The sequence below is a fragment of the Stegostoma tigrinum genome, chromosome 2, assembly GCF_030684315.1.
Source record: "Stegostoma tigrinum isolate sSteTig4 chromosome 2, sSteTig4.hap1, whole genome shotgun sequence".
NCBI lineage: Eukaryota > Metazoa > Chordata > Chondrichthyes > Orectolobiformes > Stegostomatidae > Stegostoma > Stegostoma tigrinum.
The window spans coordinates 86,520,597-86,548,050 of NC_081355.1; the positions used below are offsets into that span (position 1 = coordinate 86,520,597).

The 27,454-nt window shown below is 41.5% G+C and overlaps 1 protein-coding gene across 3 annotated transcripts in view; it reads left to right on the plus strand.

Annotated features, from left to right (window-relative positions):
- The window catches only part of elp2 (elongator acetyltransferase complex subunit 2), a 131,014-nt gene that overhangs the window by 76,982 nt on the left and 26,578 nt on the right, over nt 1-27,454 (plus strand). For all 3 annotated transcript variants that reach the window (XM_048558230.2, XM_048558239.2, XM_048558248.2), the window contains 2 exons: nt 16,116-16,188; nt 21,088-21,280. In XM_048558230.2, the coding sequence (XP_048414187.2) occupies nt 16,116-16,188; nt 21,088-21,280 (266 nt within the window). The remainder of the gene's footprint in view (nt 1-16,115; nt 16,189-21,087; nt 21,281-27,454) is intronic.

The window sequence follows — 27,454 nt, forward strand, 5'->3', positions numbered from 1 at the left end:
GAGGAGAAATGTCACCTGAAACACCAGAAATGACAGTAAATACCAACACTTTCCTTTTCATTACTACTGCAAAATTCTGACCAATGAGTGTACATCCTGAAAATTAAATGTAATACACTGACATCATACCCAAGAATGAAAAAAGATCATGACTTTGGAAGTAAGTGCACTTAGAGTCAGAGGGACATAGAGCATGGAAACAGACCCTTCGGTTCAACTCATCCATGCTGAGATGATGTCCTAATAAATATCCTAAATAAATCTAGCCCTATTTGCCAGTATTTGGCCCATTATCCTTTTAAAACCTTCCTATTCATATACCCACCCAGATGCGTTTTAAATGTTGTAATTGTACCAGCCTCAGCAACTTCCTCTGGCAGTTCATTCCACACACGCACCACTCTCTGCATGAAAAAGTTACCCTTTAGTTTCTTCTTAAACCTTTCCCCCTCACCTTAAACCTATGTCCTCTGATTTCAGACTTCCCCACGCCCTGGGGAAAAGACCTTGTCTATTTACCCTATCTGTGCCCCTCATGATTTTATAAACCTCTATAAGATTACCCTTCAGACTCTGGTGTTCTAGGGAAAACAGCCCCAGCCTATTCAGCTTCTCGCTTTAGCTCAAACCCTTTAACCCTGGCAATGTCCTTGTAAATATCTTTTTCTGAACTCTTTGTATAGCAGGGACACCTGAATTGCACGTAGTATTCCAAAAGTGGCCTAACCAATGTCCTGTTTAGCTGCAACATGACCTCCCAACTCCTATACTCAATACACTGACAATAAATACAAGCATACCATATGCCGCCTTCACTACCAATTAACTGAACCTGCACTCCAAGGTCACTTTGTTCAGCAACACTCCCCAGGACCTTACTATTATGTGTGTAAGTCTTGCTCTAATTTGCCTTTCCAAATGTAGCACCTCACATTATCTGAATTATATTCTGTTTGCCACTCGTCGGCCCACTGGCCCATCTGATCAAGATCCTGTTGTACTGTTGAGGTAACCTCGTTCTTGTCTACTACACCTCCACGTTTGATGTCATCTGCAAATTTATTAACCATACATCCTATGTTCACATCCAGATCATTTATGTAAATGACAAAAAGCACTGGGCCCAGCACTGATCTTTATATCACACAGCTGGTCACAGTCCTCCAGTCTGAAAAGCAACCCTCTACTACCACCTTCTGTCTTCTACCTTTGAGCCAGTTCTGTATGCGGATGGATAGTTCTCCCTGTTTTCCTTGTGATCTTACCTTGCTAACTGGTCTACCATGAGGAACGCCATTGAATGCCTTACTGAAGTCCAAATATATCACGTCCACTGCTCTCCCCTCATCAATCCTCTTCATTCCTTCTTCAAAAAACTCAATTAAGTTAGTGATACACAATTTTCCATGCACAAAGCCATATTGACTATCCCTAATCAGTCCTTGCCGTTCCAAATGCATATAAATTCTGTCCTTCAGGATTCCTGCCAACAACTTGCCCACCACCGTTGCCAGGCTCACTGGTCTGTTGCTCCCTGACTTTTCCTTACAACCTTTATTAAATAGTAGCACCACATTAGCCAACCTTCAGTCTTCCAGCACCTCACCTGTGACTATCAATGATACAGATATCTCAGCAAGGGCCAGACAATCAATTCCCCAGCTTACTACACTTGCTCAGGTTCCAGGGATTTATACACCTTCATGCATTTTAAGCTGTCCAGCACCACCACCTCTGTAAATTAGGCCTTTTTCAAGAAGTCGCTGTTTATTTCACCACGACCTACATCTTCCATATCTTTGTCCACGGAAAACACTATGCAAAATACTCGTTTAGTATCTCTCCCTAGTTACCCTTTTGTCCTTAATGTATTTGTAAAATCCCTTTGGGTTCCCCTTAACAATGTTTGCCAAAGCTATCTCGTGTCCACTTTTTGCCCTCCTGATTTCCCCTTAAGTATACTTCAAATGTTTTTATACTCTTCTAGGGATTCACTCAATCTCTGCTGTCTATACCTGACACATGCTTCCTTCTTATTCTTGAACAAAACCTCAATTTCCCTCGTCATCCAGAATTCCCTATACCTTTCAGCCTTGCCCTTCATCCAAACAGGAGGATGCTGTCATTGGATTTTCGTTATCTCATTTTTGAAGGCTTCTCATTTTTCGGCCAGCCCTTTACCTGCAAACATCCACCCCAATCACCTTTTGAAAGTGCTTACCTAATACTGTCATAATTTGCCTCCAATTTAGAACTTCAACTTTTAAATCTGCTCTGTCCTTTTCCATCACTCTTTTTAAACCAGTAGAATTATGGTCACTGGCTCCCAAGTGCTATCCCCCACTGACACCTGAGTCACCTGCCCTTTCTTATTTCCCAAGACTGGGCCCAGTTTTCTACCTTCTCTTGGAGGTACATCCATGTATTGAATCAGAAAATTGTTACACTATTTTTACTGTATTTGTGTAAATATGTATTTTTAAAAAGATTTTCACTGGTGGATTTTAAAAATTTATACCAGTAAGAGTAGCATAAACAGTGTTGCCAACACAAAAGTTCAGTGATTTTTGTAAGTGTTTATGGACTTGAGTCAGCTAGGCAACTACACAATTGCACCTTCCTTGCTCTGTGCTTTCTGGCACAAATGTCTATCAGGAAATTATGGAATCAAAGCTTATGGCAGAAAAAAAAGGCTACTAGGCCCTTTAGAACATAGAACATTACAGCACAGTACAGGCCCTTCGGCCCTCGATGTTGTGCCGACCTGTCGTACCGATCTGTGTCTGGGCAATCAAAAACATAAGCCCACCCAGCCGCATTACTCTTAACAGCATGTTCTGGTACTTCGGATTTATATCCAGACCTGTTAAATTACTTCAGGCCTTCTGCCTATAATATGCTTTCAGGCAGTGAGTTCCAGAATTTAAATAACCCCTAGTTTAAAAACATTTTCCCATATTCCCCTCTTATCCTTCTACCAATGACTTGAAATCAGTGCCCTAAGTCACTGACCTCTGCTTGGATAAATAGGCCCCTCCTTTCCCCTGTATCCAGATGCCTAACAGTTTTGTACATCTGATAAAGATCATGAGATGTAGAGCAGGACTTGGCCCTTCGAGACTGCTCCACCATTCAGTCATGGCTATGTACATATTTCTCAAGCCCATTCTCCTGCCTTCTCTCCGTAATCTTTGATCCTCTTTTTAATCAAGAACCTATCTATCTCTGTCTTAAGTAGGCTCTTAGCCTCCACAGCTTTCTGTAGCAATGAATACCACAGATTCACTACCCTCTGGTTGAAGAAATCCTTCATCTTCTCGGTTCTAAATCGTCATCCCTTCACTCTGGGGCTGTGCCGTCAGGCCCTAATCTCTCTCTCTCTAGTGGAAGCATCTTCTCTACGTCCACTCTATCCAGGCCCCTGAAGTATCTTGTAAGCTTCATTGAGATCACCCCTCATCCTTCTAAACTCAAGAGTCCTCACCACTCCTTGTATCATGAGCTCTTCTTTCCCTGGATCATCCTTGCAAGCTTTCTCTGGATCGTCTCCAAGACCAACACCACCACCTTTAGATACAGAGCCCAAAATTGCTCATAATATTCCAATTACAGTCTGACCTTCTCAGCAGTACATACATGCTGTTTTATACTAGCCCTCTCAAAGTAATTGCTAACATTGCATTTGCCTTCCTAACTACCAGCTGAACCTACATGTTAGCCTTAAGAGAATCCTGAATTTGGATTCCCAAGTCCCTTTGCACTTAAGATTTCTGAAGTCTTTTCCCATTTAGAAAATAGCCCAAGCCCCTCCTTCTACCAAAGTACATAACCTCATACTTTCCCACGTTGTATTCCACCTGCCACATCCTTGCCCATTCTCAAAGCCTGTCCAAGTCTTTCTGCAGCCTCCCTACTCCCTCTACATTGCCTGTCCCTCCACCTATCTTTGTGTCATCTGCAAACTTAGCAATGATATCCTATTTTCTTTCATTTAGATTGTTCTTGTATAATGTGAACAAGCGTGGCACCAAAACTGTTCCCTGTGGAAATCCATTAGTCACTGGTAACCATCTTGAAAAAAGACTCTTTTATCCCCACTCTCTGCCTCTGCCAGTCAGCCAATCGTCTATCCATCCCAATTCCTTGCCCCTAATGGGCACTTAGTTAGCAGCTTCCTCTACAGCACCCAGTCAGAGGTCTTCTGGAATCCAAATGAAACATGTCCACTGGCTACCCTTTGCCTAACATGCTTGTTATCTCTTCAAAGAATTCTAACAGATTCCCATGACAAAGCCGTACTGAACCCTATTTTACCACAGAATCTCATTCTTAATAATGGATCTGAAAATCTAAAATCTCTCCTCAGACTTCTCGTTTTCTTAGCTATTTTCAGACCTGGCAACGGCATGGTGTATCTCTACACCCCTTTCCAGTGCATTTGCATCGTTTCTGCAAATTATGTGAAATTATTTTTTGATTTTCTGTTGAACAGTTAAAACATTTAACATTTCTGTTCTCGATGATCTCCTCTGTTTTGGTAAGTCATTAAGATCTTACTGTATTGCACTATTTTCAGCTGACTGAACCTTTTAAGTTAAAATTTAAAAAATTATTTGGCCTGGGTGGAATCTTCTCAAGCCCTTGAGTGCTGGGGCAATGGCAGAAGATTTGGGAGACTGGAATTAAAAAAGATTTTGATATTGATGGGGAAGAATCTGTTCTGGTGCATAATGGTTCAATGGCGAGATGAGAATCTTGCTCCTAACTGGCAAGAAATTTATTTGCATGCATTAGCATTCATTATGAGCTTAGCGCTCCTCATTTCTATGAAGTTTGCAATTCTTCCAGGTGCTGGTGAGAAACTAAGTGTCACCAGTTCCTGACCTGAAGGTCTGAATAGTTAAAATTGTGATCAGAGATAATGGGAACTGCAGATGCTGGAGAATGCGAGATAACAAAGTGTTGAGCTGGATGAACACAGCAGACCAAGCAGCATCTTAGGGGCACAAAAACTGACAACACGGGCCAAGACCCTTCATCAGAAAAGGGGGGTGGGGAGAGGATTCTGAAATGGATAGGGAGAGGGGGAGGCGGACCGAAGATGGATAGAGGAGAAGATAGGTGGAGAGGATAGGTCAATCTGGGGAGGACGGACAGGTCAAGGGGTTGGGATGAGGTTAGTGGGTAGGAAATGGTGGTGCGGCTTGAGGTGGGAGGAGGGGATAGGTGAGGGGAAGAACGGGTTAGGGAGGTGGTGATGAGCTGGACTGGTTTTGGGATGCAGTGGGGGGAGGGGAGGTTTTGAAGCTGGTGAAATCCACTTTGATACCATTGGGCTGCAGGGTTCCGAAATGGAATATGAGTTGCCGTTCCTTTAACCTTCGGTTGCATCATTATGGCACTGCAGGAGGCCCAGGATGGACATGTCATCTAAGGAATGGGAGGGGGAGTTGAAAAAAGACTCTTTTATCCCCACTCTCTGCCTCTGCCAGTCAGCCACTGTCCCGTGACTGGGAGGTGCAGTTGTTTATTGTAAACCAAGTGTAGGTGTTCTGCAAAGCGGTCCGCAGAGTCTGCTTGGTTTCCCCAATGTAGAGGAAGCCACACCGGGTACAGCGGATGCAGTATACCACATTGGCGGATGTGCAGGTGAACATCATCTTGATGTGGAAAGTCATCTTGGGGCCTGGGATGGGGTTGAGGGAGGAGGTGTGGGGGCAGGTGTAGCACTTCCTGCGGTTGCAGGGGAAGGTCCTGGGTGTGTTCGGGTTGGAGGGGAGTGTAGAGCGGACAAGGGAGTCGTGGAGAGAGTGGCCTCTCCGGAAGGCAGACAAGGGTGGGGTTGGAAAAATGTCTTTAGTGGTGGGGTGGATTGTAGATGACGGAAGTGTCGGAGGATGATGCGTTGTATCCGGACGTTGGTGGGGTGGTATGTAAAGACTAAGGGGATTCTCTTTTGGCGGTTATTGCGGGGGTGGGGTGTGTGGTATCACTTGCGAGAAATGCGGGAGACATGGTCGAAGACGTCCTCAACCACTACTGGGAGGGAGTTGCGACCCTTGAAGAGCGAGGACATCTGGGATGTACGGAAGTGGAATGCCTCATCCTGGGAGCAGATGCGGCAGAGGCGAAGGAATTGGCAATAGGGGATGGAATTTTTGCAAGAAGGTGGGTGGGAGAAGGTGTATTCCAGGTAGCTGTGGGAGTCAGTGGGCTTGAAATGGACATCGGTTTGTAGGTGGTAGCCTGAGCTGGAGACAGAAAGGTCCAGGAAGGTGAGGGATGTGTTGGAGGTGGTCCAGGTGAACTTACGGTTTGGGTGGAAGGTTTTGGTGAAGTGGATGAACTGTTCGAGCTCCTCTTGGGAGCATGAGGCGGCGCCGATACAGTCGTCGATGTAACAGAGGAAGAGGTGGGGTTTAGGGCCAGTGTAGGTGCGAAAGAGGGACTGTTCCACATAGCCTACAAAGAGGCAGCCATTGCTAGGGCCCATGCGGGTACCCATGGCCACCCCCTTTGTCTGTAGGAAGTGGGAGGAATCGAAAGAGAAGTCATTGAGGGAACCCTGCAGCCCAGTGGTATCAATGTGGATTCCACAAGCTTCAAAATCTCCCCTCCCCCCACTGCATCCCAAAACCAGCCCAGCTTGTCCCCGCCTGCCTGCCTAACCTGTTCTTCCTCTCGCCTATCTCCTCCTCCCACCTCAAGCCGCACCTCCATTTCCTACCTACTAACCTCGTCCTACCCCCTTGACCTGTCTGTCCTCCCCGGACTGACCTATTCCCTCCCTACCTCCCCACCCATACCCTCCTCTCCACCTATCTTCTATCCGTCTTCGATCCGCTTCCCCCTCTCTCCCTATTTATTTCAGAATCCTCCCCCCATCCCGCCTTTTCTGATGAAGGCCCGAAACGTCAGCCTTCATGCTCCTAAGATGCTGCTTGGCCTGCTGTGTTCACCCAGCTCCACACTTTGTTATCTTAGTCTGAATAGTTACTTGTTTAGGCAGCCTGTGGCTCAGTGGTTAGCACTGCTGCCTCACAGCGCCAGGGACCCAGGTTCGATTTCACCCTTGAGCAACTGTCTGTGTGGAATTTGTACATTGTCCCTGTGTCTATGTGGATTTCCTCCGGGTGCTCCTGTTTCCTCACACATTCCAAGGATGTGCAGTTTGGGTGGATTGGCCATGCTAAATTGCCTGTAGTGTCCAGGGATGTCTAACTTAGGTGGGAAATGAAGGGATGCATGGAAAGGGTCGGGCGATGGGTCTGGGTGGGATGCTCTTTGGAAGGGCAGTTTTCCACACTTTAAGGATTCTATGATACCTGGAGGATGAAGCTCCTCAGTATTTTCTCGAAGCCTTCGTGTTGGCCATCACTCTTCATAATGTCTTGGCATGTTCATTGTCTCCATTTTCTATGTATGGAAGTCAGCATCAGCAAAACACCAGCCTCATCACATCATAGCCAATCTCACACTACCTCTGAAGACACTTCAGCACTTCAGTACTGCACTTTGGAGCTCATTGACATCTTATGTTGCTGTGCTGCTGCCAGATCATTTTACACAGTTGGACACAAATCTGTTTCATCCATTTCCACAGGATGCATTATGTTATTACATTGGCAATGAGCGGGTCATATGCTTTTAATTCTGTAGTGAGTACATCACCTCCTGACACTCCAAAGCCTGTCCACCAACTGCAAGAAGCAAGTAGGAGTGATGGAATACTTCCCACTTCCCTCAGGATTGCAGCTCCAACAGATTTTGACCTTGCTTTTTTAGTTCTTGGTTTGAGTTTACTTGGATGCACACAGCATCTCTGCCTTACCTTGCCTTTTAACACAGACAGAAAGCCAAGCAGCTTGTCATGCTTGCCAGCATTAAATAGTCAAGAAAGTAAAATATTGCTCTGTGGCAATATGCCATATGTCAGGCCTACACATACAGAATGCCACACCATATCTCGGCAGCTTCTATGGCAAATGTGCTGCATAATAACAAACAATTTAGCCACCACCTCTTGACATTCAGTGGTGCTACCATCACTGAATCCCCCAGTAACAACATCCTGGGGGTTACCTTTGGCCAGAAACGTATTTGGGCTTGCCTTGTAATACATTGGCAATACGCGGGTCAGATGCTTTTAATACTGTAGTGAGTACATCACCTCCTGACACTCCAAAGCCTGTCCACTAACTGCAAGAAGCAAGTAGGAGTGATGGAATACTTCCCACTTCCCTCAGGGGTGCAGCTCCAACAGCACTGAAGAAGCTTGATGCCATCCAGGAGAAAGCAGCCCGCTTGATTGGCACCACATCCACAGGCATCCACTTCCTGCACCACCAACCCTCAGTAGCAGCTGTGTGTACCATCTAAAAGATGCAGTGCAGAAATTCATCTATTAATTCGTACTCCCAAACCCTTGACCACCTCCATCTAGAAAGGCAAGGGCACCAGATACATGGGAGCAGCACTACCTGCAAGCTCCCCTCCAAGCCTGTCACCATCCTGAATTGGAAATATAACACAGTTCTTTCAATGTCACCAGGTTGAAATTCTGGAACTCACTCCTTTGGAACAGTGGGGTCTGCAATAGCACATGGGCTGCACTGGTTCAAGAAGACAGTTCGCCACCATCTTCTTCAGGTCAACGAGGGACAGGAAACAAATGCTGGCCAGTCAGTGCTGCCCACTTCCCACAAATGAATTTTTTAAAAATTCAGCCAATTGACCACGTGTGAAAGTCTAAATAGAGTAGCCCTTAGTACAGTCAAGCAGGACTACAATCAACCAATAGGTGTTTCCATAGTCAGTCAAGTACATCATACAGTCTTAGTCCAGAGAGATAGCCATGGTGAGGTAGGTGTTTGTTATGACCAAAGTCTGAGGATATGCCCTTATGAAGGGATTGAATTATGATGAGGTCTAATATGTAGCGGGATTACAAGTAAGTTTTGGAGCTAGAGAGAAATTGGCGGCTGTCCTCACTGTGGTCAATTCTGAGGGTATGGACAGTACTCATAAAGTGGTTTTTTGGGCCATTCCATGCTCTGCTGAGAGAAGTGTGAACTTGAGTGCAAGAATTAGAGCCATTGTGCTAGTACATTGTGCAATGTGAGCAGCTCTATATATAAATGTAGGGCCTGATATAGGATGGGAGAGCACAGGGTATTGTTTTTGGGGAGGGGGGAGGTCATTGTCGCACCATACTTTTTAATTGGGAAGTTTGTGACAGTGGACATGGCTCAGTGGTAGGCTAACAGCTGAAGGGGAAATGAGATAGTATTGCTTGTCAAATAAAAGGTTTGGAACATGGGAATCTTCAAAGGTGATGGCGTTGAGAGAGACAGTAGCACAAAAGGGTCCATGAAAGGTTGGGGTATAGAAGGGAAATTTTGACTCTTGAGCAGTGTCTGCACTTAGTTTCAGTAAAGACAGCCCGCCAATTTCTCTATAGCTCCCAAACTTACTGTATATGTTCCGTCTTCTACCACATCTCAGCTATTCAGTAAGGATGAAAAGTGGTTCCTTGCACGTTCTGTGAGTGGAGTAAGGTTGCTTTGTTTTCTGTGCAGGGCAGGACAGGACACACTTAAGGGCAATCTGAGGCTGTTCAATTGACAAATGCATCTCCGTAGATTCAATAATATCACACGTTTAGCATCAAATTGCTCCGCATGTTACCCTCCTGCATTGAAAAACAATTCATATTGCGCATATTGTTCTCAAGCAATCATGGCAATGTAATTGATCAATATAATGTAACCAACTAAGCTTTGTGTAGTAATTTCCAGATAGTTCCGGAGCTCTTACAGCTACACAAGGGTAGCAATCTCTTTTCCTTTCAAAGAGAAGCATAAATGAGAACATGTGTCCTGAGATTCAGTATTGTGTTTCACTACTGATGGAGTGGTAAGATAGCCACAACATCCCAATGTACTTGCAGCCAATGTTTACGATGCGTTCAAAAATCTCAGAGGTCAATGCAGAAGCATTTCATAGCCCGCCAATGAGGCCTCCAGAGCCTATATTAAAGCCTAACATTTTTGATATGACTGCTCAGGAATTATATTGATAAGTTATTATATTTCTGATGATCTCACATAGATTCATTGCATCCATCCTGAACTGATTCACCAATGGCATGTGCTATAGTTGCTGTCATAACTATATAAAAATATCGTGGATGAATTAAGTTTCAAAACTGTCAGCAAGCCAAGAAGGAGTAGCAACCTCCAACAAATGTCAAACATTTTCTTCTTGAAGAAATCATCGCAGATGTTGCCCCCAGGATACAAAGGATGTTTGGAAGGCCATTTTCTCCAGATGACAAGTGCAGGCACAAACTGAGCATGGCCTTGGGCACCGAACAGAACTGTGTCTTTTATTGAAGTCGGACTTGCACACTGGGGGAATGGCGCTGCCAAAGTGACAACAGCTCTTCATTTTTGTGTGACTGGCTAATTCCAGGCATCCACAGGAACCTCTTAAACCTCAACTCAAAATATGTCAATCATATTGAAATTCAGTTTGTACGAGATGACATTGCTCATCTCTTTTCCGTGAGACAAAGCATCTGCTTTTTCATGTAACGGCTCAACGGTTTAGATAACTTCACTACTGTTTAAATTTCCAAAGTTGGCACATCAGACATGGTCCTGGTTGGAAAAGGCATTTTATGTTATAATTTGGATGTTAATGGGGTATTGGACATCACCTATCCTTGAAAAAGTGTATGTTTTCTTTTAGATACATTGGTAGAATGAACCTTTGCCTTCAAAAGTATTCAGTAACCGATGGGTGGCCATAAATATGGAACATGAGTGGAGGCAAGATCTATTGGACCTTGTGTTCCCATTAACTTTGTAATAAGCAACTTCCTTAGGTTTTGGGATCCTTGGCAGGTTGGCGGTGGAGGGGCAGGACATCTCTGGAGTGTCCTGAGAGGAAACGTCTGGCTACTAGTGTGTAGTTCTCTCTCTGTCTGGAGGTCTGCTAGCATCATTATGTGTCTTTGGAAGAATGGGCACTTGAGTGAAGTCAGGGTCCCTCATCATCATCTCATCTTGCCACAGATGCTGACCACCAATGGCTAAAACAATAGACTGTAGCTGAGCGAGTACTTCTAGCAAGCACTGAGTATTCTGCTGGGGCTGGTTGTCCATTGTAGCTGCTAACTTGTCCATGGCAACAGCCAGAAGTATCCTGTCAGAGCCAGTATGGTACTGATAAAATTAATTGACTCTCTGCCCTTCAATCCAAATTACCAATATCTCTGATGAACCTTTGATTGCGTAAAGTATTAATACACAAGAATCTCTCCTACCTGGGGCTGTGCAGGTGAGAAGTGCCAGTGATGTGCTCACCAGAATATGATCCTGATGTAATCTCGAAACAATACTCACTAAGGTGCACATGTCTGAGCTAGTGGACAGTGCTGGAAAATAACTTACAGGATCTGTGGCTTCTTCTTCAGACATGGAGGTGGAGGAGGAACTGATTGCTGAAGAGACTGATCTTTTTAGGGCAGAGGCAATGTGGATGCTGCTGGTGCCTGCAAAAGCGGAGAATTAGTTGTATGGAAGGATTAGAATCTTAAGCATTTTAAGATTACAACCACGGTGGTGGTAGTAGGAGAGTAGGATGGAACAGCACCATTAAACTCAGTTGGTTGCTTAGACATGGGTTCTTGACATGCTGCCTGAGCGGTTTTGATCTCTTCTGGTAAATATGGATTAATTGAATAATGTTACCTACCCAACTGCCTGCCTTTGACCTTGGTGACCTTGTGACCCAATTTAAGATCTGCATATGCTTCAGGCAGCAGCCATGTCTGAAAGTCAAAAGGGAGGCATCCTCAGTCAAATCAACAGGTAACTCCTTCAGTCAGATGGTAGAACCTTTATGATAACTTTTTGGGTTTGGGAATTGAACCTACCTATTTATTGTCACTCTGCATCACAAAATAGTTGTCCAACCAATTGGAGCTAACTGATCCTTTGTAGAAGAACTTAATACTAAGGCTATTCAGTGAATTACTATCTCTGTAGCAATATGGCATGATTTGTAGCTGATTCAAACAGAAAGTCAAATGATTTGTTTTTCCTTCAACAAAAGTCTTTGATTTTGCAACAGATATGAAGAATATTTCTCCCTAATGGAGTTTCATGATTTGGTTTCTGAGACAACCAAGCTCCACTATGAGCTTAGAGATGGAACATTCATTGATTCTTTTTCACTCTTAACTCTGATTTTGAAAGAAAAATACAAGTTAGTTTTTAACCGAAATTAAGTGCAAGGCTATTTTGAATTACATTTGCTTCAGTGTTGTTTCTGTTTCTCCGTTAGCTGTCTTTATTTTTCTGCAGATAAAACTTTAATTCCTAACATGAAGTGCAAACTGGATTTCTGCAGCACCATCATGGGCTAATCTTAGGTGATTACAACACTAATTACGTGCTATTCGTAATGATTCTACTATATTTATGTTTCTCCACCTTGTTATACCAATTTTGACCTGTGAACTATAGGCAGGAAATGTTACCATCTCTAACATCACTGTAGGAACACCTGAGACCTAATGGGTTTAGGGAATATGATGGACATATAAATTCAGGTTTAATTGAGGATGAAATTATTTTCAAAAATACTGCATGAAGTGATTTTATAAAATAATCATATTGCACATTCAACTCAAGTTCATGTAAACATGCCCTAAGTGCAATCTCCATCTGTTATTCTAGTTTGTACTCTCATTTGTAAATGGTTTAAATTTGTTGAGTTATTGTTTAAATAGCTAGTGGCAAAGTCTTGCCTTATTAAAATATGAGCCAAGTTGTGACAAGATTGCTTTAGGTTTTGGCAAAGGTACACTTTGTTAACTTAGAGGCGTTTAAATTTGCTCTTGATTAATTTTCTTGAAAATAGTCAGAGTGACAGAAATGTATATGGAATGCCAATGTGTAAATATAAGTATTAATCCTAACTGACATTAGGAAACTTATGTTACTGCAAATAGTTTCAGCATTGTAGCAACATAAAATAGCCACAAGTTCAGGCTGAGTGGAAGTTCATCTGAAGTAGTAATCTTAGGTTTTATATTGTGTGTAATAATTTATGAATTTAACAAATTTTCAAGCAATCCTCTGGACAGTCTTGTTTGAAACAAACTGTATGCTTGCAGTTTAAATAAATGCAGACAGATGATTTGCCTGAGCTCAGTGGACAAAGTGAACAATATAGACATTTAAAAAACAAATCTTACATTTATATGATACTTTATCACATCCTCACGCTGCCCAAAACGTTTTTTTTATGGTAAACTTAATTGCATTTACAGTTTTGTATAATTCTGTGCAGTCAGCTGAAAGCAAATTAGGTTTCTTTACACTAGTTTCAGTTTCTGCAACAAAAGCCCTAGAGGAACCTTTATGCAAAGTGTGTGTGTATAGTATTACTATTATGAAAGATGCTACAACAATAGAGTATAATGTATAAAGTGCAAAGTTATGTATTGTATAGTCAGTTGATGAGAAATATAGCCTAGTAACATGACACAAAGTTTTGAGGTGATAAGTGCCATAAGGGTATATAATAAAGTGTATATGCTGTATGCTCCGCGTACGTTGTATCATAATTGACTTTTTAAAAAACACCTTTATTCCTCTCTGCCCAGGTATAGTGGAAGCTCTCAATTACGTTCTTTACCTCCTCCTTCTTGTTCTCTCTTCTGTTATGTCATCTGTGGTTGCACGTACAGCATCATGCCTCCCTAAAGCTACCTATTAAACAGAAAAATTAAATATCTTAATGTCTTCCCAGTCCTCCAAAGACAATTATGAGTGGAAACATTTTCAGTCTTTAGCTGCCTAATTAACCTGCATCATTTAGATCAAAAGCCGTATTAAAAAATTCAAGTCTACAAAGTACTTGGTGGAGTAGTTAAAATCAAAAGAAGTATCTGCCATTATTAAATAATCTGAAGTAAATCTTAACAAATAATTTAGTGCATAGTTGTTCGGTAAGTTGCCAAGATCACAAGTCATTACTGAATAGAAGTGATGGGCTGAATTGAATGGCTGATTAAGCAGTGGCTTATTATTGTTGGAAATTCTAATTTATGTCAGGAGGAATAAACCAACTTGTATTTATGGAGTGCTTTTAATCAAAGCAGTCCACTAGTGGGAATTGAAACGAAGCAGTCAGAATAGATGACAGATCCTGCAGTATGAGGAGTGAGGTTGTGCAACTTTCTGTGATTAATGATAAACAAGCAACCAAAATAGTTGCAATGGAGTTGCAAGCAGAAGGTCTAGCAGAACTGTGCGAAACAGGGTGGAGTGATACAGAAGGGATTTTTAGATGGAGGTGAAGATTTTAGTTTGGCAAGCCCAGTTGTGACTGGAGAGAACCATGTGATGGATGATTTGAATTGTGTGGGATGGAACATGAGAATTTGGGAATAAATGATGAAAACAGTGAAGTTATGGTCTAAAGCTGAACAAAATAACAACGATGAAGAGTGACAAATTTCCAAGATTTTCCAAGAAATCATTCTGGCCACTTTGTCCTAAGTTTTCCATGCATTTTGTCAATTTTGAAATGAGAATCTATGAGTTAAATATTGATCTGACAATTATTCCAAATAATATGTGTTTCCAATTGACATTGCTAATAAGATAGATTCTGCTGACTCTGGTTGCAGAAATTACGCCTGATGTTTTAAATGATCTATAAAATGTGCATTTTTTAAAATTGGAATATAAACATGGGCGTTCTATCTGAAGAAAGAGAAATGCTTGTGAAAAATGAGTAAACCTTGGATCAGTTAGATTATTAACCTGCTAGATGGACAGAACTGGGTCAAGTTTAGACATGACATGAGCTTCTCCTACTTTTTACTTTTGGCAGTGCTGTCAAAATATATGTAATGTAATAATTCTGTAGATACTGTTCCTTAAAATATAAAATCAACAGTAAGTAAGCTGAATGTCTCAGAATATATAGATTTATAACGCTCCTTTGCACATAAGTCAAAAAGATGACACCTACTGAACATTGTATCAGAGATAATAGAAACTGCAGTTGGTGGAGAATCCGAGATAACAAGCTGTAGAGCTGGAACAACACGGCAGGCCAAGCAGCATTGTAGTAGCAGGAAAGCTGACGTTTCGGGCCTAGACCTTTCATCAGAAATGGGGGAAGGGAAGAGGGTTCTGAAATAAATAAGGAGAGAGGGTGGGGCGGATCGAAGATGGACCGAGGAGAAGAGGGGTGGAGAGGAGACAGACAAGTTAAAGAGGCGGGGATGGAGCCAGTAAAGGTGTGTGTCGGTGGGGAGGTAGGGAGGAGATAGGTCAGTCTAGGGAGGACGGACAGGTCAAGGGGGCGTGATGAGGTTAGTAGGTAGGAAATGGGGATGCGGCTTCAGGTGGGAGGAGGGGATAGGTGAGAGGAAGAACAGGCTAGGGAGACGGGGACGAGCTGGGCTGGTTTTGGGATATGGTGGGGGGAGGGGAGATTTTGAAGCTTGTGGAATCCATATTGATATCGTTGGGCTTCAGGGTTCCCAAGCGGAATATGAGTTGCTGTTCCTGCAACCTTCAGGTGGCATTGTTGTGGCAGTGCAGGAGGCCCACGATGGACATATTGTCTGAGGAATGGGAGAGGGAGTTAAAACTTAAGGGGGAGTTTTAAAGATGTCAGTGAAGCCCAAAGTTTTTTTTTCTCATTTAATTGGCTATTGTTCTTCATTTACAACTGTGCATTGATGGTAGAGATCACCAGGAACCACAAAAATGAGTCAGTACAGTGTGGAGCCGAAGCATCGATGAAGGGTGTGTTTCTTCAGCTCCACGCTGTATTGACTCTGACTCCAGCATCTGCAATTCTTGCTGTCACCAAAAAAATGAGGATGCATTGTATATATTTTGCTCTGAAACTATTCAGTACTACCAGTTATACATACTGCATAATTTTGTTTCCTTAGCAATGAAGGGAGAGAGAAATACTAACATCACGACTTCTTTCTGAGTACATTACTACAAATGAGCTGCAGTTTTGCATCATGCCTTCTTTAAAAGGGGCTCAACTTTGTTCTTTCTCTCCATTAGATACGGACATGGTTATGAGATATTCTGTGTTGCCTGTAATAATGGCTCGACTATGGTGGCTTCAGCCTGTAAGGTATGGTGTAAAAATTTTGGAGCGATACTAAAAACGTACTGCAATAACAAATATTAGATTGTTAAGTAAACAGACTACTTTTAATGCACAATTTGAATTTAATATGTAAAGAGTTTTACTGTAGATGGAAATTTTCCTTTGCTTTCATCAGTTATTTATGATTAGTGTTAGAAACGATTTTCAGTCCTCCCTATTATATAGTTAAGTGGCTCAGTGAATCACAGCATTCAAATTATTACTTATTGGAAAACCCAGTGGTAGCTTCTGCATGAATTTTCCGTGACTAAGTTGTCAATATGCACCTGTCATCCTTGTTCTGCACATAGGTGACACGTTGAAAGGACCTTATACTTGTCTTGTGTTATTGGGTTCAACAATATTCAATATGCCAAGCAGCATCTTAGGAATTAACAACATAAGGATTGCAAAACCAGGGTAAATTTTAGTGAGTGATTTTATTGTTTATCAGATGGCTGTGAATAAATACCACAAAGAACGCACATTAAAAAAGATCAAATGAAATACTACCAGACATCTTATTATGATGCTGGAGAATATTAAATTCAAACAAAATTCTGCATTGAGAGCTAACAAGGTGTGGAGCTGGATGAACACAGGAGGCCAAGCAGCATCTTAGGAGTAGGAAACCTGACGTTTTGGGCCTAGACCCCCCCATTGCAGATTAAGGTTCTAGGCCTGAACGTCAGCTTTCCTGCTCCGAAGATGCTGCTTGGCCTGCTGTGTTCGCCAGCTCCACACCTTATTATCTCAGATTCTCCAGCATCTGCAGTTCCTATTATCTCTGATAAAATTCTGTATTGAGTGTATTTTGCTGTTGAATTAGTTTTAAATCATCTCTGTTGAGAACAAGCCCAGTGGCAGGGCAGGGATCATTTTATTGTGAGTTCAGCTCTGTTAAGCGAAACATAGTACCTTTAAGAAGAACCTTTGGCTTCAGGTCTTAAACTTTTAATTTCTTATTTCTTGATTATAGTTACCTTTTGATTATTTTCTGTCTACTGATTTCTTCACCTCTTTACCACTTGCCCAGAGGCTGCTATTTTAGTGATTTGGAGAAGCTGAAAACAGTACCTTTGAATGCACCAAGGAACCTCCACCTGCGACCTTCCCCTTCCTATCATTTACTACTTCTTGGGTCGTGATGCTTTACACAGGGTCGAGAGGTGAGGGTTGGTCATACTGATGGCAGTCTTTGATTAGCACTGCCACAAGGTAGACAAGTGATGTTGGCATTCAGTTAGCTTGCATCTCTGAGTTGGACCTATCAATGAAGAACCCTTGATCCTTGGGATGGCTTGACAGTTAAAAAAGGTGGGCTTTCCCAACATAAAGCAATGCAGCAACTTACCAGCTGTCCTGGCATTGGGTGAGACCCCAGTTTCTCTTTTAAATACTGCCCCTTATATGTAACGTACACAGATATTTCTGAATGACAGATGTTGCTGTATAAATGTAACTTACTTCCTTATCCATTGCTCTTTTTTAAGAATTTTGTTGTTGCTTTTTTTTCTAGCTATTCCAGAATTTAGCCATTTGACCTGGTGTCCAGTATTCGAAAATCTATTTTATTTGCCAGTAAAGTTTGCTTCCGGATGCACAGTTTTGATATAGCTAGATAACTCTAAAACAGAAGTTGCTGGAAAAACTTAGCGGGTCTGGAAGCATCTGTGAAGAAAAATATCAGAGTTAATGTTTTGGGCCTGGTGACCCATCCTCAGAACCTCATCCTCAGTGACTGCCTCTGGCTCAGACTCACCTAGGTGGATTCCAACTGAGGTTTCATCACTCATGTTTTGAACCCTCCCAGGATCACAGGTATCTCCGTGTTGTTCAACATTCCACGGACAGCTGCTGTCACCACATCCTGAGATCCATGCTCAGTGCCATGCGACATCACAGGCACACTCTTGACCTTTCCCACAGCGTTGCATCACACCGGCTCAAGGTTGCACTACTCTGCAGTTCATCGATTTCATTTCCAATTTCCACCCTGCCCTCACTTTCATCTGGTCTATCTCTGACCCCTTCCCTTCCTCGATATTTCTGTTTCCATTTTTGGGGATAGACTGGTCAATATTATCCACTATAAATCCACTGACTCCGACAGCTACCTGGACAAACATCTTTGCACCCTGCTTCCTGTGAGACTCCATCCCATTCTCTCAGTTCCTCTGCCTCTGTTGTATATGTTCAGATGACGCCTACTTCGACAAGGGAGCCTCCGAAATGCCCACTTTCTTCCTCAACCGAGGATTCCCTAGCGCTATAGTTGACAGGGTTCTCAACCAGGTCCGACCCATCTCCCGCACTTCTGCCCTCACCCCTTCTCTTCCCACCTGCAACAGGGATAGGGTTCCCCTTGTCCTTACCTACTATCTCACCAGCATCCACATCCAGAAGACCATCAGACGTCATTTCCGCCACCTCCAGCAAGATGCTACCACCAGACACACATTCCCCTCACTCCTCTCCCTTGTCTGCCTTCTCCAGGGACTGGTCCTTCTTTCACTTCCAACAACCCCCCAAAGCCCTAACCCTGTAACCAGTGAAGGTGCAACACCTGTCCATTTACCTCCTCCCTCCCAGTAGCCAAGGGCCCAAACATACCTTCCAGGTGAAGCAGCACTTCACTTGCACTTCCCAGAATCTAGTCTACTGCATTTGCTGCTAACAATATGGCCTCCTGTACATTTGGGAAACAAAGCATAGACTGGGTGACCACTTTGCAGAACATCTACATTCTGCTCATTAAAAAAAAACCCTGAACTCCCTGTTGCCTGCCACTTCAACACAGCACCCTATTCCTTGGCTAGTTTTGAGGAAGTGACACCAGACCCGAAACATTAACTCTGATTTATTCTTCACAGATGCTACCAGACCTGCTGAGCTTTTCCACCAACGTCTATTTTTGTTCCTGATATACAGCTTCTGCAATTCTTTTGGTTTCTGTTTGTCCAATGTTGATCACAACCAGGGAAGACAGAACTTTATGAACAAGTTTGTGAAATTTTTCCTTGATATGTTAAAATCTTGATTCACGGCAAAGTGTGCTTAGTGTTGACATTGGCAGGTTTGTAAAGAGCAGCAATATAGTAAGGAAATATTTTAAATTGCTTGTAAATTTTGATTGAAAAGAATCCAGAATCCTTAAGCGGTACACCACTCACTTATGAGGTAAGAGGTCATGTCATGCCTCAATAAGCATGTACTCCAGGCTGACATTCTTGTGTAGTATTGAGGGACTCAGCACTTTGGAGATGCTGTTTTTCAGATGACAAATTAAACTGAGGGAACTTTGTCTTCTGAGGTTTTCAGAAAAGACCACATAGCATGACTGGAAGGAGAGCAGTGGAATTTTTCTCATGTCTCAAACAAATATCTATTCCTTAACCAAGATGAGCAAATTATCTGCCCTTCTTGACACAAAGGCAGTGTAAAACCTGTTGCTGCAAGAGCAGGTCAAACGCTGATAATTCTGTGATGCGTAACTTGCCCCCCGATGCTCCAAAGCTTTTCATAAGCCAGGAGCATGATGAGATTCTCTCCACTTCCAGTGTAGATACAGCTCCGATGACACTTAGGAAGCTCACAGCCATCTAAGAGAAAGCAGCATACACAATTTACACCTCAATCACAACATGTGGTTACTCACCTTCAACATTTGTTCCTTCCACTGCTGATGTACTTACCTGTTTTATAGCTTCAAATGCTCTTCCAAAATGCATGATTCATTATAAAGATGGCAAGAAGCACTCCATAAATACATGTTGGTTTATTTCATTTATTTTCCTTTGATCTGAGCATGATTGAGGCTATGATAATGATATCCTCCCTTACTAATGAGTGTTTTATTAACCTTAGAAAAAGCTAACTACTTTTCCCTCTGAATATATATTAAAGGAAAGATTCTCTGTTCTTTGAATGAATGGAGCCATCCTGACTAACAAACCTGGGATGAGACAATTGGTTTCTTTTCATATAAATGCAAAATAGTACAGATGCTGGATATATATAAAACCTACTTAGAAAATACTGGAGAAACCCAACAGTGTGTCTGGGTGGGATGCTGTTCATTGGGTTGTGGTGGACTTGGGCTAAATGGCCTGCTTCCAGACTGTGGGGATTCTGTGACCTAGAAACTACCCTGATCTATCCTTTTTTGGTCCAAAATGGATATCCTCACATTGAACTCTATCTACCACAGTTTTACTCATTTACTTTGTGTGTCTATATACCTTTGTAATTTTAAGAAACTCTAATCATTTAGTGTTGGATGGGTCCATTTCCAAAAAACTCAAGAACATCAACACCATCCAGGACAAATTATCTGATTTGACAGGCTTGACGACCACTTTAAAAATTCACTTCTGTTCTGCTGGCCCTCAGTGAGCTGTCTTGTGTACCACCAGGGAAATGCCCTGCAGCAACATTACTTTGGCAGCACTTTCCAAATCCACAACCTCTACCACCGAAAAGGATGAAAACTGTAGATGTGTGGGAATAACTTCAATTACGTGTTTGCACCAAGTCACAGACCATTTTGACTTGGAACTATATTGCTATTCCTTCATTGTCACTGGGTGATAAGCCTGGAACTCTGTTCCTTAACAGATTTGTGAGTATCCCACAGCCTGAGGACTGCATTGATTTAAGAAGGTGGCTCACCACCAGAATTCTCAGAGGTAATTAAGGATTGTCAACAAATTCTGGCCTTATCAGCAATGTTTACATCATATTCATGTAAAAAGCAATAAAGCCTTTGAAGTAAAAAGCCTTTGAAGGATCCATAGATCTTGTTGAGGAATCCTGAATTTGATTAGAAAAAGCTCAGAGGGCAGATTTTTCCATGATCTTTCAGCATGTTTTTTTTTTCCACAGGCCTCCAGAGTGGAGCATGCAGCAATTATTTTGTGGAGTACCTCCAGATGGAAGCAGATTCTTGTCTTGCCATTCCACAGTCTGACCGTCACTCAGTTGGCATTTTCACCAGATGACAGATTCTTGTTAGCAGTTTCACGAGACAGAACCTGGTCTCTTTGGAAGCACGATGAAGCGGCCGAAGCTGATTCAGGTAACAATACAGTAAGAATGTTTAGTTTAAGGTTTACTACAGCTTCATTTAAAATCACTGAATATCATATAATTCGATATCCAGACTCTACCAGAGTAATTTTTGAACAAATTATTTTACTACCAGTAATTTGCTGTGTTTACCGGATGTGTTAGCCTTCTTTGTCCATGAAACATCAGTTTGTAGTAAAGAATTCTGCACTTATGCTGATCAAGAGTTCACCGATGTAGCAGTTCACTGTTTTCCACATTCATTCTTTTTTTTCTTTAGCTTATGACATATGATTTGTAAAGTTTCAGGAACTGTTCAGCACAAACATTCCAAAAGCAAAACATTCTCTGAAGAAGGATCTCTGGATCTGAAACGCTTATTCTACTTTCTATCCACAGATGATGCCAGATCTGTTGAGATTCTCCACCAATTTCTGTTCCTGTTTCAGATTTTTAACATGTGCACTTCTTTGTTTTAATCAAAAATACTTTTAGCTCAAAATGCTTCGAGCTAAAATTAAATTGAAATCAACTGAGTTCACCTGTGACTATATTCTGAGAGGTTCACAACATTCATTGTTTTTTCTTGATATTTTGTGTTATTAAACTTTGATTTAGGAGCTTGTGTTAACTCAGTGGGCCAAAAGGCCTTTACTTCTGTGCTGTACTCTTCTGTGACACAATGATTTCTGTTTCTACTTCATGAAGGATTATTAACTGCCCACAGAAGGTAACAGGCTATTTAAAACTAAAGTGAACAAATATTTATATTGGAGCAAAATTTGCTTCAAATGTTGCCTTAGTGTTTGTAGTGTAAATCTAGTTTTGGCATTTCATGAATAATTACCATCGTAGCATGTTAAGACCCTGAAACCAGGAAATGAGATTTTCGTAATCAAGAACTTTTTTTTACTCATTTGCGGCATGTCGGCATCTCTGGCTGGCCAGCATTTATTGCCCGTTCATTGTTGCCTTTGAGGACATGGTGGTGAGCTGCATACTTGAACATCTGCAGTCCACCTGCTGTGAGTTGACCTACAAAGGCAATAGGGTGGGAATTCCAGTACTTTCACCCAGAAACAGTGAAGGAACGGGCAATATATTTCCAAGTCAGGATGGTGAGTATTTTGAAGGGGAACTTGAAGGTGGTGGTATTCCCGGATACATTCCCATGTATCTGCTGCCCTTGTCCTTCACTATGGAAGTGGTCATGGGTTTGGAAGATGCTGTTCGAGGATCTTTGGTCAATTTCTGCATGGCATCTTGTACATAGTACACACTGTTGCTACAAAGTGTCAGTAGTGGAAGGAGTGAAAGCTTATGGATGTAGTGCCGATCAAGCAGGCTGCTTTGTCATGAATGGTGTCAAACTTTTTAAATATTGTTGGAGCTTCACTTATCAAGGCAAGTGGTGAGTAATCACTAATTCACACTCGTGACTTGTGCCTTGTAGATGGTGGACAGTCTTTGAGGAGTCAGGAGGTGAGTTATTAGCTGCAGTATTCCAAGCCTCTGACCTGCTGTTGTAGCCACTGTATTTAAGTGGTGACCCCAATTGAGTTTCTGGTCAATGATAGTCCCCAGAATGTTGATCATGGGGGATTTAGTGATGGTAATATCACTGAATGTCAAGGAGCAGTGGATAGATTGACTATTATTGATGGTGATCATTGCCTGGCATTTGTGTGGCATGAATGCCACTTGCCACTTGTCAGCCTGGATATTGTCCATATCTTGTTGCACTTGAACATGGACTGCTTCAGTATCTTGAAGAGTTGAGAATGGTACTGAGCATTGTACAAGCATCGGCGATTATCTCCACCTTATGATGGAGGAAATATCATTGATGAAGCAACTGAAATTGATTGGGCCGATGACACTATCCTGAGGAGCTCCTGAAGTGATATCTTGGAGATGAGTCGATTGAGCTCCAATAATCATGACCCTCTTTCGATGTACCAGGTGTAACTCCAAGCTCTGGAGATTTTTCCCTCTGATACCCGTCGATTCCAGTTTCCACCACATAAAATGAATAATGGCATTATGGGTTTTGACATATTAAACTCTGTAATGGATGTTTTATCTACCAGAATTAAATCTTTATTAAGTCATTCATGAATTCCCAGCTGTCGCAATTGATCCACTTCTATACCTTCAGAAGGATACCTGGGCCTTTGAAGGTCACAGGGGAGATTTATTTGAATGGTGGTGAAGAGGGACTTTCAGAAGTGAAGACACTAGAGGCAAGTCTCACAACAACTGTATGTGGTGTTGGTGAGAGTATGCCCAAGTAACCTGGATACAGTTCTAATGTCTTTGTTTTGGGCTACATTTTCATTGGAGGCAGTTCAGAGATGGTTTGTTGATTGTTGGGGTGAAGGAGTTGTCTAATGATTAAAGTGTTAATCAGTTTGTAACTGTGTTCATTGGAAGACTGAGCGGTGATCTGATTGAAATTATACGGTTCTGAGTTGATTTGATAAGTGAGATGCTGTAAGAATGCTTCCCCTTAAAGGGCTACTTGTGGACTCTCCCATTTAATACTGAGATGAGAAGGACTGTTAATGTTTGGAGATGTCTACTCCAGAGAGCAGTGGAGCTGAAGTTATTAAACATGTTCAATACTAAGTTGAACAAATTTTTGATACACATGGTAGTAAAGGGTTATCAGGTACATATAAGAAAGTGGAGTTTAAAGCATGCTCCTATAAGTGACAAAACAGCTTTGAGGCCAAATGGCTTAATCCTGCTGCTGTTTCTTTGTGCTCATGTGCTTTGTGCAGTGTAGTTTGCTGTGGAATGTATTTTTCTTTGATATTTTGATGAGTTACATTTTCTACTCCAGTCACTCTAGGCTGATTTTGTTTAAAGATATCTGACTTGTTTGTTAAGTTTATTGATTGGTCTGCTGTAATTGTTCAGTGCTTGCCAGCACTTGTTATTTGTATGGAAGCAAAGTCATAGATTGACAACAAACACTTACTTGCAAAATCATTTCTAAGTACTGTGTACTGCCAGTATTGTTTCTTTTGTCTTTTTACAGTGATACTATCTGTTTTTATTCTCATGAGCTATCTTGCCTAGCAGTCAGTTTGTTGTCAGGTTTGATGACGCCACTATACAACCGCCTTGTCAGCCACTTGCCTTTCATTCATTTCTGATAGCTTTGCTGTCGTTGGATAAGTTGCTTGGGTCTTTGGTTTCACTCAGTTGCGTTGTTATTAGACTGTCAGTCTTTTTGAATTACAGCAGTACAAGTAACAAGAGACATTACCAAATCTAAACTTTGAGCTATTAACATACTAATAGTTGAGTGCATTCCTGTTTTAAACATATATTTAATAATACCATATACTTTCTAATGTCTAGCCTGTAACTGGCCAGTGTTTTTCAATTTTAAATTTTAATATGTAAACTTATATATTCAACTACTGTTCAATGTAGCATGAAGGAAAGAAAATTATACTGAACCTCTGTCATCAGCAAGTCAGTTAAGATGAAGAATATTGAAAAATTATTTACTGTTTGATTATATCACCAGAAAATTGTTGTCATGCTATAGAAAGCCTTGTGAAGCACTGGAAGAACTGTACTCAGGTTCAACAATTTCTGTTCTAATTCTTGGCACCTTGGAGAAAGAAAATTCATAGATGATTAAGTGACTTATGTTGAAAATCAAAGAAAGATTGGTCCTGCTTTGATTCCTTAAGATATAAGCACAGACACAGTAATTATTAAGTGAATGGGAAAGGATAACATTAGGTAAATTGAACTAAATGCCTTAATTTAAAGTGATAATGGCATTTTAATTTAAAAATATGACCGTATAGTATAATATTTATTATAGCTGGTGAATTTTACTAATGTTGGTTTTATCTGAGGAGTGAAATGACATGGATAAGTGCCTGAGAAGGAAAAAATATTTAGTGAACAGGCTGGTTAGTGGGATCTGCATATTTGCTTTGGCAAATAGGCATATGAACATAATGGGCTGAATGGGCATCCATGATGTTGTAACTATTTGATGATTCTATATAGATCACATTTATTTACAAGAAAAGTTAAATGTATGTAGAAGAATATTTTAATAGCATGAATCAGTTTAAAGGACTACATGAAATCACCCAAATTCTCACAGTTCTAACTATTGCAAATATAGAGGATAGGATTTTTCCACAGGCTTTGGAATTGCAACATTGGTACAAATTGTATTGCTAAGCCCATAGCTGCCAAGAACTAGAATGGAAGAGCTACTGTCCTGGAGCCAGTCTCCAAAATGGCTGCTTGTAAGCTCATAAGTTAAGAAGGGTGGGTTGGCTCCCAATCCTTCTAGCTAAGTCATAGGACTGGTGGTCATTTAGCCTCAGTGTTTCAACTGAGAGCATAAAGCAGCTCAGCAAAATGGACATAAATATCAAAAGCATAGAAATAATTAAACTTTTTCAAGAGGCCAAATTGATGATCCCAGCAAATCAGGGAGCTAATCTCTGTGCATCCCAAAGGAAAATCGGGAAAACTGGCAAATGTCATAAACTAGTCCAACTTATCTTGTATACTTCAAAATGGGCGTCTAGTATGACTAGTATTACTGGCAGTTGACTGTTCTTTTTCCCTCTGCGGTTCGTAACACTTAGATTGTGTGTGCAACCTTTGCTTCCAGCTGCCTCCTTTTTGGAATGGTATCTCCGGCTCTGATGGCCCGTCCGAATGTCAGAGGGAAGCCGCCCCCAGTAAACTATGCTTCAACCAGAAAAGTGCTTTCAACGCCTCCAAATGATCCCTAATTGTGACCCTAAATATTTAGATTGGTTGCCTGTCATATTACAGTAGGCAGCTGTTGGAATTTCTTGCTCTCCACAGTAACTATGCTGAGAAATGATCCTGACGCAACACTTTGCTATTTTCTTGCCTGACCGCTCTCCTCACAGCAGAGTTGTGAAATTATCCCCAGAGATGTATTGATTTTACTCACTTGTGCATTGTTTCTAGTTCCTTTTTTATAAGTGCTGGCTCGTGGCAGTCCTGTATTAAGTTTTTATGCTATTTCATATTAAATCAGAATTTTAAGTGATATTCTTATGTACATTCTTGTACTCTGACATTGTGACACTTATTGTCCGTTACTGGAAAGCTTCTCGATGCAGAATGTAAATGGCTAAAAAGCTGAACAAATTGCTTATGCATCGCTGTGGCAAGTAAAACTGAGATGTTAATGAATTACACAAAAAAACCTCATCGTTCATGAGGGTTTGCAGTCTCCTTTCTAAATTGGTGTGTTTGAGTATTGCTGCTCATTCCAAAATTTTCATTTATTATCATCCCAAAAAATTTCAAATCAAATTCCGTACTAGCAAGGTGGAGTGATCCAATCAAACATGTTGAATCACAATTGTCTGATTTGATGCCTCTAAATCGAAAGGAAAGCTGTTTGATTAAACAATTACAACATTAAATTAAAATTGCCAAAATACTACAGACTCTATACTTCACATACTATTCCATTTTTCTGGAAATGGATGTGTAAGCAGATATCTGAAGGCTGAATAATATCTTTTAAACATATTCTGTGAAGAAGGATGATCTGGAATTACGGCTGGTTGTGAACAGTGAAGACAGTGCTTCAACAATGTGGAGACCGGAAGGAACCTAGCTGAATTTAAAAGATTTAAAGTGTTTTAATGATTCCTTGATGCCCTCAGAACAGCAAAATTGAATAAAACCCTAGTTTAGCTGGGAATTAGTGTAGGATTTCTGGCATCTGCTGGAAGAGGGTCTGGGAGCAAGCCTCACGATTGTTTCAGTATCTTGGGGTTGATTGGTTTTCAGTTGTCTGTTGCAGTCTTTGCAGGGCATCTTCTATATTACGTTGGTCCTATCCATAGTGGGTAATGTGTCTTTGGTTCAGGTAGCCGTTAGCATAGGGTTGATGTGGGTTTGTGTGCTAGTCTGATGCCTCGTGGTTGTAGGAGCCTTGTGGCCAGTTCAAATGTGTTCTTGATGTAAGGTAGCGTGATGAGTGTATTGGGCCATGCAGTACCTTCCTAGTGTTTGTGTAATAGGCATCTTCTGACCCAGTTTTTTGGGTATCCGTTGTCCTTGAATACTTGGAGGAGGTACTCTTCTTCTTTTTGGCGTGGTTCTGTGTTAATTTTGAAATTCAAGACTTGGCCAGTGTGTGTGGTTT